This window comes from Monodon monoceros, unplaced genomic scaffold, assembly GCF_005190385.1.
Source record: "Monodon monoceros isolate NGI ecotype Baffin Bay Population unplaced genomic scaffold, NGI_Narwhal_1 Super_Scaffold_13, whole genome shotgun sequence".
Classification (NCBI taxonomy): Eukaryota; Metazoa; Chordata; class Mammalia; order Artiodactyla; family Monodontidae; genus Monodon; species Monodon monoceros.
This window is the reverse complement of record NW_021703769.1, coordinates 26,128,722-26,146,511: the sequence shown is the minus strand read 5'-3', so window position 1 is coordinate 26,146,511 and position 17,790 is coordinate 26,128,722. Positions and strand designations below refer to the sequence as shown.

Genomic DNA, 17,790 nt, shown 5'->3' with positions numbered 1-17,790 from the left:
GAGATGGGATCTAAACCCAAAAAGTCTTACTCCAAGATTCTGATGTATGTATGTTACTAAAGGAGACTGGGTCATGAAAGCCCTATGGGAAAAACAGAAAGTATGAGGGGGAAAATGGAAATACTGAGGAATATGCCATTCACGGAACTTTGTTCCTTATCAGTCATCCTTCTTCAGGCATCCAGAAATGGTGGGAAACACCCAGGATTCAAGCTCCAGGAGAACTGATTGCAAGTTTGGAACCTATGGCTTACTAGCTATGAAACTCCAGGCAAATTTCCCCCCCTAGTCTCTCAAACTTCTTCCCCCTTGGGGATTTATCTGTTGTGCTCTTCTTCAGGATAGCTGTGTGGGTCACAAGAGTTAATAAGTGTATGTTTCAATTATCTATTGCTGCATGAGAAACCACTCCAAAATCTAAAACAACCGAGCTCAGCTGGGCAGTTTTTTCTTCCATATAGTGTCAGATAAGGTTATGCATGTGGCTGTATTCTGTTGGCAGTTCAGCTAGGGTTAGAATGTCCATGATGACTCCATTTGTATGCCTAGTGCTCAACTAGAATTTCCAGAGTAACTTGAGGAGGTGCCTGGGCCTCTCTCCCTCTCCATGTGGCTCTCCAGCTGGGTAGCCACACATCTTTAGACCCAAGATGATGGAAACAGAAGCTGCCAAGTCTCTTAAGGCTTAGACCCAGAACTGGCAGCGTCATCTGTACCACATTCTATTGGCTAAAGCAAATGATGTGGCCAGCCAGATTCAAAAGGAAGAGAACAAGAGTCTACCTCTTGGCGGGAGAAACAGTATGCTCACGAAAAGATGGGAAGACTTGTTGGCAGCCTTCTTTGTCTGGCAATCCACCATAATGGTGCCTGTAGGTGGGCAACAGAGTTCAACTGCCCCCTGCCAAGAGGTAGGATTAGATAAGAGAGTCTTATGAATAGTTTTAGCGTAATGCTAAATGCTGCAGCACACAACAAATGTTCAGTAAGTGATTATTATTATTAACCATTATTATTCTTTTGTCTTTTTAAAATTAATTAATTTATTTTTGGCTGTGTTGGGTCTTTGCTGCTGAGCATGGGCTTTCTCTAGTTGCAGCGAGCGGGGGCTGCTCTTTGTTGCCGTGTGCAGGCTTCTCATGTTGCAGAGCACGGGCTCTAGGCACGCGGGCTTCAGTAGTTGCCACACGCGGGCTCAGTAGTTGTGACACACGGGTTAAGCTGCTCCGCTCCGCGGCATGTGGGATCTTCCCGGCCCAGGGCTCGAACCCGTGTTCCCTGCATTGGCAGGTGGATTCTTAACCACTGCGCCACCAGGGAAGTCCCACCATGATTATTCTTTTACAACTTTCCCTAACAGTTGCAGATAGCACTGGTACTGTATCCACCTTACAGTGATACATGGACCAAGAGAACTTTCAGGTCTCTCCCAATTTTAACTCCACAACTCTTTGGGTCTCCTTTTCCAGCTACTGGAAACTGAGGCTTAGGAAGGATGAGTGACTTGCCTCGAGTCACACACTTAGGTAAGTAGCACATGGTTAAGTCCACATTCAAAGATGTTTCCCTCCATTAAAGATGCTGCTTTTCCTTCATTCATTTAATAAGTAGTGTATTGTGTTGGGCACCTAACGTATGCCAGAAGGAGTATACATAAGAGTCTAATGACAATTATTTATTGAATAACAGTACGTAACATTATGTCATTGGATCCTCATCATAAACGTATGATGAAGGTATTATAATCATCCCCTCCGCATTTCACAGATGAGAATGAGGCAGAGCGAGGTTAAATAAAAGGCAGGATCCTACCCACATAGGAATTATATTTTATTGGAGAGGATATAGGATATTCAAGCAAGTAATTAAATATATAATTACAAATTATTCTGCTAATAGAGCCCTGGTACCCATCCCACTCACCCATATCAGGGGCCTCAGGTAACCCTGGCAACGGGTCTTCCTGCCAATAGTAAAAATGGAGTCCACAAAACAAGTGCGTTTACTCACATCTCTATTACCCACAATGCAATGTCAAGAGTGGGAGGAGCAGGCTCTGCCAGGAGCTAACATGGCTCCCGTAGTTACACCATTCTCTCTTTTCACCTAATCAGCGACCTGACTCCCCAGACCAAGCTACCGATCAGCAGCCAAGTCTTCTTTGCCCCTCCACTCACCGCCACGAAAGGAGCGACTGAAGGCAGGCAGCACCTTGCAGAGTTTAACTCCGTAACCAGGGAAACACTACTTCCGCTGACGTCACTACGACGACACGTGGATCCAAGATGGCGGCTGCGATGGTGAGTGAAGGAGGCTCCGGGAGCCGGAGATGGAGTGGGGCCCTCCGGGAGATCCCAGGACTTTCCGGCGTCCCATGCCTGGCCCGAGCCACCTCAGGGACTCCTAGTGCAGGCCTGAGGGACATCCCTGACAGGGCTTGACTCCCCCAAACTCCCCCTCTCCGGCCTTTGCCCCGCACTCAGTCTTGTCAAGGCCCGAAGTTTTGGGGGAGGCACTGGGTCGGAGCAAAGGTCTCAAACACCGCCTCCGTCGGTTCCTATTCTGGCTTTGGTCTCCGCGTCCTGTGACTCCCATTTCCCAGTTTTCACTTTCCAGCCCTGATCTCTCTGAAGAGCCCCCAGTTATTCCCACCTTCGCTCCTCCCTCTCACGTCCAGACCCTGCTCTCTCCGCCTCCCCACTGTCTTGACCAGTCCGCGGATGCGTCCTCACCTCTGTCCAACCTCCCAGCCCAAATCCTGTGTCAGATCTTTTCCAGAGCCCTGTCTTCACCTGTACCCTCTGCTGTTCCCACCGCGCACTTGTCTTGACTGCCGATACCCGGAAGCATGCCTTTGCCCACCCCCCCATCCTCCATCCCCAGATTCTTCCCTAATCATTTCTCCTGTCTTCTCTCAACTCCCTGCCTCTCTCATAGGGAGCTTTTATCCCACTGGTTTTCAAACTTAACTGTGCATAAGACTCGGGGTGTGTGCTTGGAGGCTTGTTAAAAATGCAGTTTCCAAAGATTCTAATTCCTTAGGGCTAGATGATGCCCAGGAATCTGCACTTTTATTAGCACTGTAGTGATTATGATCGAGGTGGTCTGTAACTACGTTTCGAAAAACACTGTACCAGCCCCGCCTGGCCCCCTCCCCTTCCCATGCCCCTACAGGGCCACACAGCTCTTTAGGATGAAGCCTGTGTGTGAATAAGGGTATGTGGATAAGCTGTGCCTGGAAAGTGGGTCAGAACTTGCTGGCTTCTGGTACAGAACGCTGGAAGTAGATCTATGAAGGACTGGCCCTTTCTTCTTCCAGAAGCTCGGCTCACATTCTACTTGTCAAGAGACCAGAACCAAAACTGAAGTCACTTAGTCCAGAGTGATTGTCTGGGTGTTCCTGTATGTTGCTTCCTCAGCAGATAATTGCATCCTGGGAGTGCACACAAAGGACATTTGACTTCAGTAAAGAAGATTGTTGTTTAAATTCTTTGGTGTTGATTTTCTCCAAACAAGGGTAGGATATTGGCTGATAACAAATTTCCCTCCTTCTGTTAACCAACTGATAAATTATCCTTTTTGTTTAATAAAGGGATTCCTTGCTTAGAACCTCAGAGGTCAGGTAAAAGTCTTCACAGTCTTGCCTGATAAAAATCCCAAAAGTGGTATGTTGAAACCCATGTTTTTTCTGGACCACATTCAGAACAAGAATGGCATAAGAACTTAACAGGAAAAGTCACACCCGCTTTTACAAAAGTTCAATAAAATGGCATTTATTGCATTGCACTGGGAAATTCCTGCCCTATTCTGAGGTTTTTAAGAGGTAATAAGTTAACATATTTCTGGTACACATTTATTTAATCAACAAATATTTGAGGGCCTGCTCTGTGCCAAGACCTAGAGATGTTCTGGTGAATTAGAGGGTCAAGGTCCCTACCTTCGTGGAGCCTTTCTAGTCTGAGGAGACAGGCAGTGAGTAAGTAAACAAATACATGAACAAGGTAGTGTCGGATAGTAGTAAGTGCTGTGAAGATGGCAAGGTGAAATGGTAGTGATTGGGGGTGACAGGGTGAGGCACCTGCTTTGCATTAAGTGGTCAGAGAAGTCTTCTCAGAGAAAGTGACATGAGTTGAGACCTGACTGTCAAGAAGGAACTAGCAATGCAAAGAGTGTTCCAGGTAAAGGAGATGGCAAGCGTAAAGGGCCAAGGTGGGAAAGAGTATGTTTGAGGAACACAGAAGGCTGGAGGGACTGAAACATGCTGAGGAGTCAGGGTGTGGTGCAGAGAATGATACAAGAGGAAATGGGAGAGAGGCAGGAAGAGCTGTGTTTCTAGAAGCATGCCTATAATTGTGGTGGGTTGTAGTCTACAGTTTATAGTCTGTGGACTGCATTTTGAAAGACTGTTCTGTTAGGTGCTTCGCCTTCCCATCCTCTCCAGAATGTTACATTGAGGGAGCCGGCTTGTTCTCAGCCTGCAGAGAAACAATGGAAAGGAGTTTGGATTTTATTCTAAGCACAGTGGAAAGCACAGTGATTTCATGTTTGTTGTGTCACCTGGGAGTGTCGTCCTGTGCTTTCATGGTGAATACTGTAACTGATTTCAAGAAACTGAGGATGTAATGTATACAGTGACCCACAGAGGCCATTTTAAAGAGTGCACGTGAGAAACTTCACGTTTGATGCAATGGTGAAAAGGCATGGAAGCAAGTTTATTACAGGGGGATATGTGTGACAGGCAGAGTGGGCAGATGGACTTGAGCTTGGTCTGTGTTAAGCACTTTATTACACGGAAGTCAGAACAGTCCCCACACCCTCGTACACATAGGTTGTTGCACAGCTGTCAGGAATGGAAGTGTGTGGATCTATCTGCTTTGGGGTATCTGGGTTTTGAGGCAAGTCATACAACGAAAGAAGAAGTGAGCTAATAGATTCAGTGACCGTGGGAACATGCTGGGTTTTGGTTTATTCTTTTGTTTTGCAAGTTAGGGCTGTGGACGCAAGTTTCAAGTGGTATTTATGTGTTTTTCCCCCTTCCCCTCCTTAGTGATTGGTTCTTCTTCCCCAGGGGTTGGCTGCCACCCCCCAGGTCTGTGTTAGCACAGTGGGGTTTCCTGAACTTCCTGCAGCATAGGAGTAGGTGGCTGGTGTAAACTGAAGCTCTCTAGTTTTCCTGCCTTCCTCCTGCCCTGGATTTAGATGACTCTATAAAGTTACAGGATACTGAGTTGATCTAGCTGGGTCTGAGGTGAGAAGCAGGCTCATGTCTCACTCCTTATGGAATTCTTGATCATATGGAATATGCTTTGGGGAATATTATTTTCGTGGAACTCGGGAAATGTCCATTGAGTGCATTTGTAGGCATCTCAGGAGTCTGGAAACCTCCATTTGGAGAATAAAACTCTGTGTATTTCTCTCACATAATCATTGTTTATACTGTTTTGGGTTTTATCTTTTTCCCTTTTTATTGGATTATAATTCATATACCATAAAATTCACCCTTTTAAAGTTTACAGTTCAGTGGTTTTTAGTATATTCACAAAGTTGTGTAACCTTCACTGCTATCTACTTCCAGAACATTTTCATCACCCCATAAAGAAACCCATTAGCAGCCACTTCCCACTCCCCCTTTCCCACCAGTCCCTGGCAACCACTAATATACTTTCTGTCTGTATAGACTTTTCTTTTCTGGACATTTCATATAAATGGAATCAAACAATATGTGGTGTTTTGTATCTGACTTTTTTTTTTTTTAACATGGCATAATGTTTTCAAACGTCATCCATGTTGTAGCATGTATCAATATTTCATTCCTTTTTATGGTCAAATAATATTCCATTGTATGGATAGACCTCGTTTTGTTTATCCTTTCATCCGTTGGTAGACTTTGGGATCGTTTCCACTTTTTGGCTGTTACGAATAACGCTGGTATGAACATTTTGTGTACAAGTTTTTGCGTGAACATAGGTTCTCAGTTTTCTTGGGTATATACCTAGGAGTGGAACTGCTGGGTCAGTTCTCACTGTTTTGAGGTTACTTGGGTTTGATCCAGTCCGGAGGCAGGGGAATGGCCTGAATGACCTCAGGGTTCCTTTGAGCAGATGGAAGCAGTGCTAGCCAGTTCCCCCCCGCCCCCCGTCCCATCCCGCACCGGCCCCCCAACCCAGTCAGAAGCACAGGAGCCGTTTTTAGTGATGGAATCTGGATGATAGAGGCCTGGAACAAGAGGCAGGAGGCCTGGACTCTGCTACCAGTCCTGTGTGTGGCAAGTTGCTGTCTCCCCTGGGCCTCACACGTGGATGGGCATTGGCCCATTGAGGAAAGAGCACTGGAGCAGGAGTCAGCAGCCGGCGCTTAGTCCCAGCACTGCCACTGATCCACCGTGTAGCCTGGGGCAGATTATTTTGGCTTTTTTGGTTTGTTTCAACACATGTCATATGTGAAATTAAGATTTAGACTTGAGGATTTCTAAAGTCTTGGTTGAAAATTTTGTGGTTTACAGTACTTGTATTTAAGGTGATTTTTGCTAATATGCCTATAAAATCAGATTGATTTTTTTTTTTTCATGACCATAATCCCTGTGGTCTTCCCAAGCGGCTGTCTGTTGGTTGTGTTGTCTGCTCTCTCGAGTTGCTCCACCTGGCACATGTTCTGCAGGAGTCACTGCGTCTTTGGAGCTGAGGCGCCGACACCAGGCCTCGGTACAAATGTGTTTCTCTGAGGAATCCCTTTAAAGGAGTGCCCTTAATCCCCTCAGGAAGTCCAGAGAAGGCAGAGATGGCATTAAGTTGCCTCTTGGTTTCTCTTTTACAACTTGGACAAAAGTTCCCCTTTGATCTCAGCATTAAAGAAGCAGGTCACAGAATGTTGGAGAAGGTTGAGTTTTGATCTCTGGGCACTGGCAGGAAGGTGGGAAGGACCCAGGATGAACAGGGCCATCTGGCCGTAGACGAATGGTAGGAGCCACCTACCACCCCAAACCTGCTTTGATCCCTGAACCATTTGCTGACACTGGTATTTCCCAAGTGGGGCACGGCTGGGGACACCCACGACTTCTTGGTTCCGTCTCATTCCTCTTCATTGCTTCCTTCTCTGCCCCCTACCATGATTTCTCACCTATGCCCGAGCATTAAACTGACAGACCTCCCAGGGTTTGAAGTCTGAAGGTTTTGTATTCAGAGGCTATGCTAAATGCTACTAGCAGTTCTTAAAAAACAAAATCAAATCACAAATTGGAGCTGAATTCGTAAGCCAGTTTGGAAGGGAGTCTGGGTGCCCTGGCAAGTCACTTAACGTCTTTGGGCCTCAGTTTCTAATGAAGTAGATCAGATGCTATAAATAGACAATTTATGGACCGCATCTTCATATGGATTTGATTGGGGTGGTGGGGGTGGAGGACAGAGATTGGCAGGCACAGGACTTTAAATGTTTTCTAATTAGTTACCAATATTTAATAATTGGGAGATTTCACATTACAAAAACTCTAAATTTTCATTTTTTCTTGAAAATTTGGGCCCAAGTCCCCTGTCAGGAGCATTCCCCATGCAGGACCCAGTTCGTCATTTTCTCTTCCACTCCCTCATGTCCTGTTCCTTTCTTCACCATTTAGGTATCTTGCCTGGCCCCTCGAGGTGGTTGAACTTGCAACCCCTGAATGAGGTAGTCTCTATAACATTTTTCCTATTTTGACATTCTGATTCAAAAGCAATATGAAAAGGTGTGGTAATCCCCTATGTTACCTAACTTTGAAGGGGAAATTTCTGCTCACAAGATACATTTCAGTTGATAAACCATAGGCTCATCCATTATTCCATCTAATCCTTACAAAAGCCCATTTTACAAATGAAGAAACTAAGGCTTGGTCTAAGGACCTGGGCTAGAATCTGGCACTGATTGGTTTTATGACTTTGGTAAAACTATTTGCTTCTTTAAACCTGTTACTTTAAAAACATTTTTTTATTGTGGTAAAATAGACATAACATAAAATTTATCATTTTAGCTATTTTAAGTGTACAGTGGCATTAAGTACATTCACATTATTGTGCAACTATCACCACCATACATCTTTAAAGCTTTTTCATCCGGGCTTCCCTGGTGGCGCAGTGGTTGAGAGTCCGCCTGCCGATGCAGGGGACACGGGTTCGTGCCCTGGTCCGGGAAGATCCCACATGCCGCGGAGCGGCTGGGCCCGTGAGCCATGGCCGCTGAGCCTGCGCATCCGGGGCCTGTGCTCCGCAACGGGAGAGGCCACAACAGTGAGAGGCCCGTGTACCGCAAAAAAAACACAAAAAACCAAAACTTTTTCATCCGAATCGGTTTCCCTATTTTTACCTTTTTTTTTTGGCTACGTTGGGTCTTCGTTACTGCGCGCGGGCTTTCTCTAGTTGCGGCGAGCGGGGGCTGCTCTTCGTTGCGGTGCGCAGGCTTCTCATTGCAGTGACTTCTCTTGTTGTGGAGCACGGCCTCTAGGTGCGTGGGCTTCAGTAGTTGTGGCACGTGGGCTCAGAAGTTGTGGCTCACAGGCTCTAGGGCACAGGCTCAGTAGTTGGGGCACACGGGCTTAGTTGCTTTGCGGCATATGGGATCCTCCCGGACCAGGGCTCGAACCCACCTCCCCTGCATTGGCAGGCGGATTCCTAACCACTGAGCCACCAGGGAAGCCCGGTTGCCTTATTTTTAAAACGAGGATGATACTCTCCTCAAAGGATTGTTGTGATGATTAAATGAAATATGAGATGAACATGCCTAGTGCAAAGAGAGCGCTCTGTAACTTTCCTACTCCATGGTTTGAAGTCTTTAGGAGATGAACCACCTAAGCCTATTGCTTGGGCTGAGAGTCCTTTTACAAATACCCAGGGGGAGAGGGAAGGTCAGTGCATTTTTTATGTTTTGTTTCTGCACTTGCTAGCCTCAAGGTTTGGGTCTGGTTGTCTTTTGCTTGGTGAGGGTAGTTACTAGTTTCCCCTGGACTTCCACAGCCTGCTGTGGGTTGTTCCCTACCCCCAAAGAACAGTTTTGAGTCTTTTTGTGTGTCTCTGCTCAACAGCTATTCTGTGTCTTTGGGCTCTGAAATAAAGGCTACATTTTCAGTCTCCTGTGGCTAATTTGGTTCTGGTTTGGTTTTTTTGCTTGTGTGATTGTTTTGGTTCATTTGTTTGTTTGTTTTTCTTCCTGAGGTCTTTAGCTGTCCTTCATGTGTGGTTGAATTCTTAGGGAGCTTTAACTGATTAGGTAACTGATTTCAGTTAACTGTTGGCAAACTGTGCCCCAAAGCCTTTTTCTTTTTCTTTGTTCTTCGCAGCCCTGGGGAGCAGTTACTGAGTGATCTTAAAATGGTGACTGTATCTTTGAAAAGGAAAAAGAAGAATCTAGCGTACTCTTAAGGGAAGGTGCTGCTTTTGCAGCGGGAAAGGCATGGAATGGAAACCAGGAAGGCTGTTCAGATTGGCCAGACTCTATCTCTAGGTGATGCTGTTTATGGGAAAGACGACTGTAAGGCAGAGGGCTCCAGAAAACAAAAGGTTAACTTCTGCCCACAGAGAAATATGAGTGAATGAAATAATTTTCAGTTCTCAGGGGAAACTTCCTATTTTCTTTGGAAGAAGTTAATTGTTCATACCTTTCAAACTGGGTGGTGCAAATTTGGGCAGGGGGTGAAGGGTGATTTTTGGTCCTAGTAGTCCTTCATTGGGCTGTTGTTTAGGAGAAAATTTTCTGCGTGCCCAGCCCCCAAGAATAAAGTAGATAGGGAGGGCAAGACCTTGATTCTTAGGCCTCTCGAGCTTTATAACTTTTCAGGTCACCCGTATCTTTGCCAGTGATAGGGTGTTAGATTACAGCACAAGGGCTTCTAGATTGCCATCACCTTGTTCCTTGACATGCTGCCTTTGCAGTCTTGTGACTTGGAAACCAAGTAAAGCAAAATAACGTTGAATGGACTGGTTCACCTCTCCTAGGACTCTGCTCCTTTCATGGCTCTGAACGTGCAGCAGATGTTTCCTAAATACTTAATTGGTTTTTCAAACTGAACCTCATGTGAGAGTTCCTGTGGTGATCAATTAAAAATTAAAGGAAGATATAAAGGAATTTCCCAAGAAGCAGGTACTTTGCTTCTCCCTAATTTCCTTACAGAAATGAAATATGGGTCAAACATCCTCTATGAGGCTGTCAGGGCTACAGAGGTAATTAAGTCAGATAATCACAAAAGTTGGAACGGGATCCAGTACAGGGGTCTTTATCAAGGGCCCGTGAACTTCTAGGTCCTTTGATCCTCTTGGAATCATACGTCAGATTCTGCATTTCGGGGTGTTTTTTTCTGGGAGCAGCGTCTGTAGCTTTTTAAGATTCTTAGGGGGATTTGCAACACTTCCCCAAGATTAAGAATTACTGATCTGGTCTGGTTACCCACACACCTGGCTTCAGAATCTCCTCTGCATCATTCTTACCTTGTAGCTCCCATTTTCTGCACATCTTTGGGGGAACTTGCCCAAGTATTTTCAGAGGCAGCCTTCCCCTTCTTAAAGTGTCAATGTATTTATTTTGAATATAGGTGATCCATATACGTGGGAAAAAGTATGAAAGCTATAAATGAAAAGAAAGTCACTCAGCTACCCCACCATCCATTCATCAGGTGTAGTCTTTGATTTTTAAAAAAATGTTTCTCCAGAACATCTTTATGCACATAAAACGTCTATTTTTAAAAACCTTTTGTTATAAAAATTTTCCAACATACACAAAAGTAGAAGAAATAGTATAAAGAACCTCTATAACCCATTACCCAACTTCAACAATTGCTATTATATTGCCAAACTTGTTTTGTCTATACCTCCCCCTAGCTGATTTTTTTTTCTTCAGGTTTATGAAGGTATCATTTAACACCATAAAATTACCCATTTTAAGTGTACAGTTCAATAATTTTTCATATAGACTTATACAACCATCTTCATAATGACACAAAGTTTTAGACATTTCTGTCACCCCAACAAATTCCCTTACAGTCAAGGGATTGACACTTGCAGCCAATAACACTGTTCCCACAGCCAGCCAACCACTGATCTGCTTTCTGTCTCTATAGATTTGCCTTTTCTGGGCATTTCATGTAAGTGAAATCATGTAGTACATAGACTTTCACATCTGGCTTCTACCTAGCATAATATTTTTGAGGTTCATCCATGTTGTAACATGAATTGGTAGTTTTTATTGCTGAATAGTATTCCATTGTACAGCTATACTACATTTTGTTTATCCATTCACCAATTGATGGGTGTTTGGGTTGTTTCCAATTTTGGACTGTTGTGATCAAAGCTGTTAGGAACGTTCATGTGCAAGTCATTGTATGGACATGTATTTCCTTTTCTTTTGGGTAAATGCCTAGGATTGGAATTACTGGATAGTATGGTAAGTTTATGTTTAACTCTTTAAAGATACTGCCAAACTTTATATATTCTGGATGCAAGTCCCCTATCAGATATGTGATTTACAAAGGTTTTTCTCCTAGTCTGTGGCCTGTTTTTCATTTTCTTTTTTTTTTTTTTTAATTTATTGATTTATTTATTTTTGGCTGCATTGGGTCTTCGTTGCTGCGCGCAGGCTTTCTCTAGTTGTGGCGAGCAGGGGCTACTCTTCGTTGTGGTGCGCGGGTTTCTCATTGCGGTGGCTTCTCTTGTTGCGGAGCACAGGCTCTAGGCGCACAGGCTTCAGTAGTTGTGGCACGTGGGCTCAGTAGTTGTGGCTTGCGGGCTCTAAGCGCAGGCTCAGTAGCTGTGACGCATGGGCTTAGTTGCTCCACGGCATGTGGGATCTTCCCGGACCAGGGCTCGAACCCGTGTCCCCTGCATTGGCAGGTGGTTTCTTAACCACTGCACCACCAGGGAAGTCCTCATTTTCTTAATGATATCTTTTGAAGTATAAAAGTTTTAAATTTTGATGAAATTCAATTTATCAGTTTTTTAAAATATAGGTTGTGCTTTTGGTGTTGTATCTAAAACATCTTTGCCTAACCCAGGGGCACAGATTTTCTCCAAGAAGTTTTATCATTTTAGCTTTTATGTTTAGGTCTATGATCTATTTTTAGTTAATTTTTGTATGTGATGTGAGGTTCCTTTTGCACGTGGTTACCCAATTGTCCAAGTACCATTTGTTGAAAAGGCTATCCTTTCCCTATTGAATTGCTTTGGCAACTTTGTTGAAAGTCAATTTACTGTAAATGCAAAGATTTATCTCTAGACTTTTAATTTTGTTCCATTGGGTTTTTTTTGTTTTATTTTTTTTAATTATTTATTTAGGGCTTCCCTGGTAGTGCAGTGGTTGAGAGTCCGCCTGCCGATGCAGGGGACACGGGTTCGTGCCCTGGTTCGGGAAGATCCCACATGCCGCAGAGCGGCTGCACCTGTGAGCCATGGCCGCTGAGCCTGTGCGTCCGGAGCCTGTGCTCTGTAACGGGAGAGGCCACAACAGTGAGAGGCCCACGTACCGCAAAACAAAAACAAAAACAAAACAAAAAAATTTTTTTAATTAATTAATTTTATTTTTGGCTGTGTTGGGTATTCATCGCTGCTCACAGGCTTTCTTTGGTTGCGGGGAGCAGGGGCTACTCTTTGTTGCGGTGCACGGGCTTCTCATTGCGGTAGCTTCTCGTTGTGGAGCACAGGCTCTAGGCGCGTGGGCTTCAGTAGTTGTGGCACTCAGGCTCAGTAGTTGTGGCTCGCAGGCTCTAGAGCACAGGCTCAGTAGTTGTGGCACACGGGCTTTGTTATTCTGCACCATGTGGGATCTTCCCAGACCAGGGCTCAAACCCATGTCCCCCGCATTGGCAGGCGGATTCTTAACCACTGCACCACCAGGGAAGTCCACGTTCCATTGGGTTTTATGCGTATCCTTACCACATTATCTTGATTACTGTAGCTTTATAATTGCTTAGAAATTGGTAGTATAAATCCTCTAGTTTTGTTCTTTTTGAAGTTGTTTTGGATATTCTAGGTCCTTTGTGCTTCCAGGTAAATTTCAGGGCCAACTTGTCAGTTTCAACAAAAAAGCCTACTGGGATTTTGATAGGGATTGCACTGAATCTATAGATTAATCTGGGGAGAATTGCCATCCTAACAATATTGTCTAGCAATCCAGTGTGGAATGTCTCTCCAATTGTTTAGATCTTCTTTTGTTTTTCTTAGCAATGTTTTGTATTTTTCAGTGTACAAGTCCTTTTTGAAAACTTATTTCTAAATATTTTATTCTTTTTGAAGTACTGTGGATGGAGCTATTTTCTTTTCTATTTTTTTTCTTTTTTTGGTCGCACCGTGCAGCATGTGGGATCTTAGATCCCTGACCAGGGATCAAACCTGGTCCAGTAGTTAAGACCGCCAGGGAAGTCCCTGGAATATTTTAATTTTATTTTTGGATTGTTTGTTGTTAGTGTGTAAAAATACAATTAATTTTTATATATTAATATTGTAGTCTGTGACCTGGCTCAATTTATTAGTTCTAGTTGTTGTTTTGTGGATTTCTTAGGATTTTCTAGATACAAGATATGTGATCTGCAGATAGATAAAAGCACTTTTACTTTTTCCTTTTAATCTGGATGACTTTAATTATTAGCTTTAGTGCACATTATTTGCATTTATAGAACAGTGTTGAATAGAAATGGCAAAAGTGGACATCCTTGCCTTGTTCCTCTTCTTAGGGGGAAGCATTCAGTCTTTCATCAAGTATGATGTTGGCCGTGGGTTTTTCAAAGCTACCATTTATCTGATTGAGGAAGTTCTTTTTTATTCCTAGTTTGTTGAGAGTTTTTATCATGAATGTGTGTTGGATTTTGTCAAGTGCATTTTCTGCATCAGTTGTGATGATTGTATAGTTTTTGTCCTTTATTCTATTTATATGGTGTATTACATTATTTGATTTTCAGATATTAAGCCAACCTTGCATTCCTGGGCTAAACCCCACTTGGCCATGATGTGTAAACCTTTTTATATGTTGCTGGATTCAATTTGCTAATATTTTGTGAAGGATTTTTCTGTCTGTGTTCCTGAGGAATATTTGTAGTTTCCTTTTCTTGTGATGTCTTTGGCTTTGGTACATTCTTTTAAAAAATTTATTTAGACAAATGAGATTATGCTATACATACACTGCTGTGCATCTTTTTTTTCAACTTATGTTGGCAGTATTTCAATAATAATTCTACCTTCCATTTAAGTATATATTATGCTAAATTGCCCTCCCCAAATTTACCTGTATCTAGTGTATTCAGATTTTTTTTAAACTTTGTGACTCGGAAAGGTAAAAAAGATGTCATTATTTTCATTTACAGTTTTTAGATTATGAATGACATTGAGCATCTTTTTGTGTCTGACCATTTGAACTTTTTCTTTTAAACTGCCCATTCTTTTTTTTTTTTAATACTTTTTATTTATTTATTTATTTATTTATTTATTTTTGGCTGTGTTGGGTCTTCATTGCTGCGTGTGGGCTTTCTCTAGTTGCGGCGAGCGGGGGCTACTCTTCTCTGTGGTGTGTGGGCCTCTCATTGCGGTGGCCTCTCTTGTTTCGGAGCATGGGCTCTAGGCGCGCGGGCTTCAGTAGTTGTGGCTCACGAGCTCTAGAGCACAGGCTCAGTAGTTGTGGTGCATGGGCCTAGTCGCTCCACGGCATATGGGATCTTCCCAGACCAGGGCTCGAGCCCATGTCCCCTGCACTGGCAGGCGGATTCCTAACCACTGCGCCACCAGGGAAGCCCTTAACTGCCCATTCTTATTCTTATGGGTTATTTGTCCTTTATTGGTTTGTAAGAGCTCTTGGTGTATTGAAGAAATTAGCCCTTTGTCAGGTGTGTGGGAAATTTTTTTTTTTTTTAAACATCTTTATTGGGGTATAATTGCTTTACAATGGTGTGTTAGTTTCTGCTTTATAACAAAGTGAATCAGTTATACATATACATATGTTCCCATATGTCTTCCCTCTTGCATCTCCCTCCCTCCCACCCTCCCTATCCCACCCCTCCAGGCTGTCACAAAGCACTGAGCCAATATCCCTGTGCCATGCGGCTGCTTTGTGGGAAATATTTTTATTCAAATTGTCTTTTTCTTTTTCTATGGTGATTTTTTTTCATTTTCTTCCTTCTTCCTTTATATTCTTTTTCTTAATAGCTTCTGGATTTTGTTTTCTTCTTAGAAAACTTTCCATGTCAAGATTGTTTAAAAGCATAGCTATATTTTCTTCTGATACTGCTCTTATTTCAGTTTCTACGTTGAAGTCTTTTCTGTCTTCTCCAATACCAGTTTGGATAGCTCTGTATTTTAATATTTAGTAGAACTAGTATGCCTTCATTATTTTTCTTTTCAAAATAATCCTGAAGTAAAGGATAAGTGTGAAACTGACTAGAGTGATTTGTTTGTTGGTAGTAAAGCATTGAATTGGGGGAGGGACAAGGAAGACAAAGTATTGGAGAGGAAAAGAATTAGGGAGGGAGGGTAAAGGGAGACAAAAAGCAATTAATCTGTGCCATCAGGTTCTTCTTTGGCTACCTCTAATCATGAGGTATCCAAATTATCTCCGAGCTTGGCTCCCACAGTGGGGACAAACTTCTGATCACTCAGCTCTGCCAGGTTTGGTACAGCTGGACTTCCTTTACTCTGCAGATAATTTGCTGTGTGAACACGTCACTTCCCCTCTCTGGCCTCCTGGATTACTTGACCCTGAGGTTCTTCAAAAGGTGTCTTTTTTTAAAATAAATTTATTTATTTATTTTTGGCTGCATTGGGTCTTCATTGCTGCGTGGGCTTTCTCTAGTTGTGGTGAGCAGAGGCTACTCTTCGTGGTGCTGCGTGGACTTCTCATTGCGGTGGCTTCTCTTGTTACGGAGCACGGGCTCTAGGCGCGCAGGCTTCAGTGATTGTGGCACGTGGGCTCAGTCGTTGTGGCTCGCGGGCTCTAGAGCGCAGGCTCAGTAGTTGTGGCGCACGGGCTTAGTTGCTCTGCGGCATGTGGGGTCCTCCCAGACTAGGGCTTGAACCCATGTCCCCTCCATTGGCAGGCAGATTCTTAACCACTGCACCACCAGGGAAGTCCCAAAAGATGTCTTTATGGAACCCAACTCTGGGTGGAACTTTGCCTTGTTTTGTTCAACCTTTAGGTTGCTTGGGTTGATGGAATGTCCCATATTTTCAAGGGAATCATGAATTTCTTGAGTTTTATGGGAGGTAATGAGGCTTCTGGTTCACTCTCCTCACTAGGGTAGGGATCCCCTTTCACCTCCTTCCTTGGTCACCTCCTTCTCTGATTTGCTCATGGTTATGGCCTTTTCCTTAGCTAGATAACTCTCTTGTTGGAAGTTTCCTTAGATGAGCATACATCTCCCTCCTTGCAGTGGACTCCTTGGTCCTGCCTTCCGATGCAACCCAGAGCAAAGCCACTCTGCCTTATCAAGCACACACTCTGTGTACTTTACTTAATCCTTACCACCATCATCACTCAACCGCCCTGCCATGAGTTTAGTATTACTATTTTCTTATTACAAATAAGAAACCAGAGACTCAAAGAGTTTAAAAAACTTGCCCAAAGTCACACAGCTAGGAAGTGGTGGGTTAGGGCTTTGAATTCATATCTGTATGGCCCCCAAAGCCTGTGCTTTTTCCACTACACCAGTGGTTCTCAAAGTGTTATCCCAAGACAAGACCAGCAGTACCAGCATCTCCAGCAGACTTGTTAGAAGTGCAGATTCTCAGGCCCTGCTCCAGAGCTACTGAAAGAGACATTCTGGGGGTTAGACCCAGGAATCTGTTTTAATAATCCCTCCTGGTGATTTCCTTGCCTGTTCAAGTTTCAGAACCACTGCCTACCATTCTGCTTCCCCACCTGGCTGCTGCTTCTGTTCACATCTGACCAAGAATTTATAGGTAACTTCTCTAGGGCTGGATATTACTATGTCTCTGGAGCAGAAATGTGCTGCACACACACACCTTTCCCCCGAACACATACACACGCGTACTCGGTAACCAGAGTCATTTTTAAAACTGCAGATATGATGTATCTCTTTCCTACTTAAAGTTCTTCAGTGTCTCCCCAATGCACTAAGGAGAAAGCCCAAACTCCTCAGTGTGGCTTTTGTGTGATGTATCCCTTACCTGTTTTCCAGTCTCCTGTCTACACAGACCTATTCATGCTTGCTACTCACATGAACTAGAAATGTTATCATCACCTGGGAGCTTGTTAGAAATACAGAATCTCAGGCCCCACCCCAGACCTGCGGAATCAGACTCTGCATTTTAATAAGCCCTCCAGGTGATCTATATGCACATTAAAGTTTGAGAAGCACCAGCCTACACCTCACCTGCCATAAACCCCTTATGGTTGCCCCCAGGCCTTCGTGCCTGTGTTTTGCTCTTTCTGGAACACTTCTCTCTTCCCTCTCCTTTCCCTTCAGGCCCTGGGTAGGCTTGAGTTCTTAGATCTGCACCCCATCCCTCTAAGACTGGGCTTGTTGCTGGTCCTGTGTACTTCTTAGCCTCTTAACTGGTAGGACAAGAGACTCGGCCCTCCATAGCATCTGCATCTGGGACCTAGTATTGCCATTGGCTGATGACTTGTCTCTGTCCGCCAGCTGGCTGAAAGCTCCTCGTGGGTGTGCATTCTGTGAGGCTGGCACAGTTCCTGACATATAGTAGGTGTTCAATGTAGTGAGCTGATTTCTGTACTGGTTAGAGCATGGGCCTTGGAGTCAGACTGCTTGGGTATAAATCCTGACCCAACTAGTGTTATACCACCTCTCTGAGCCTCAATTTCCTCATCTCTGAAATG

At 43.9% G+C, this 17,790-nt stretch overlaps 1 protein-coding gene across 2 annotated transcripts in view; it reads left to right on the top strand.

The window, feature by feature from the left end:
• The first annotated feature begins 2,055 nt into the window (after positions 1–2,055).
• Positions 2,056–17,790, top strand: part of TM9SF4 (transmembrane 9 superfamily member 4) — a 56,779-nt gene continuing 41,044 nt past the window's right edge. The window contains exon 1 of one of the 2 annotated variants that reach the window (XM_029220638.1): positions 2,056–2,300. In XM_029220638.1, coding sequence (XP_029076471.1) covers positions 2,286–2,300 — 15 coding nt within the window. In that variant the 5' untranslated portion in view covers positions 2,056–2,285. Of the gene's footprint in view, positions 2,301–7,609; positions 7,660–17,790 lie in introns of those variants that run through there. The other variant, XM_029220639.1, reaches the window with a different exon arrangement.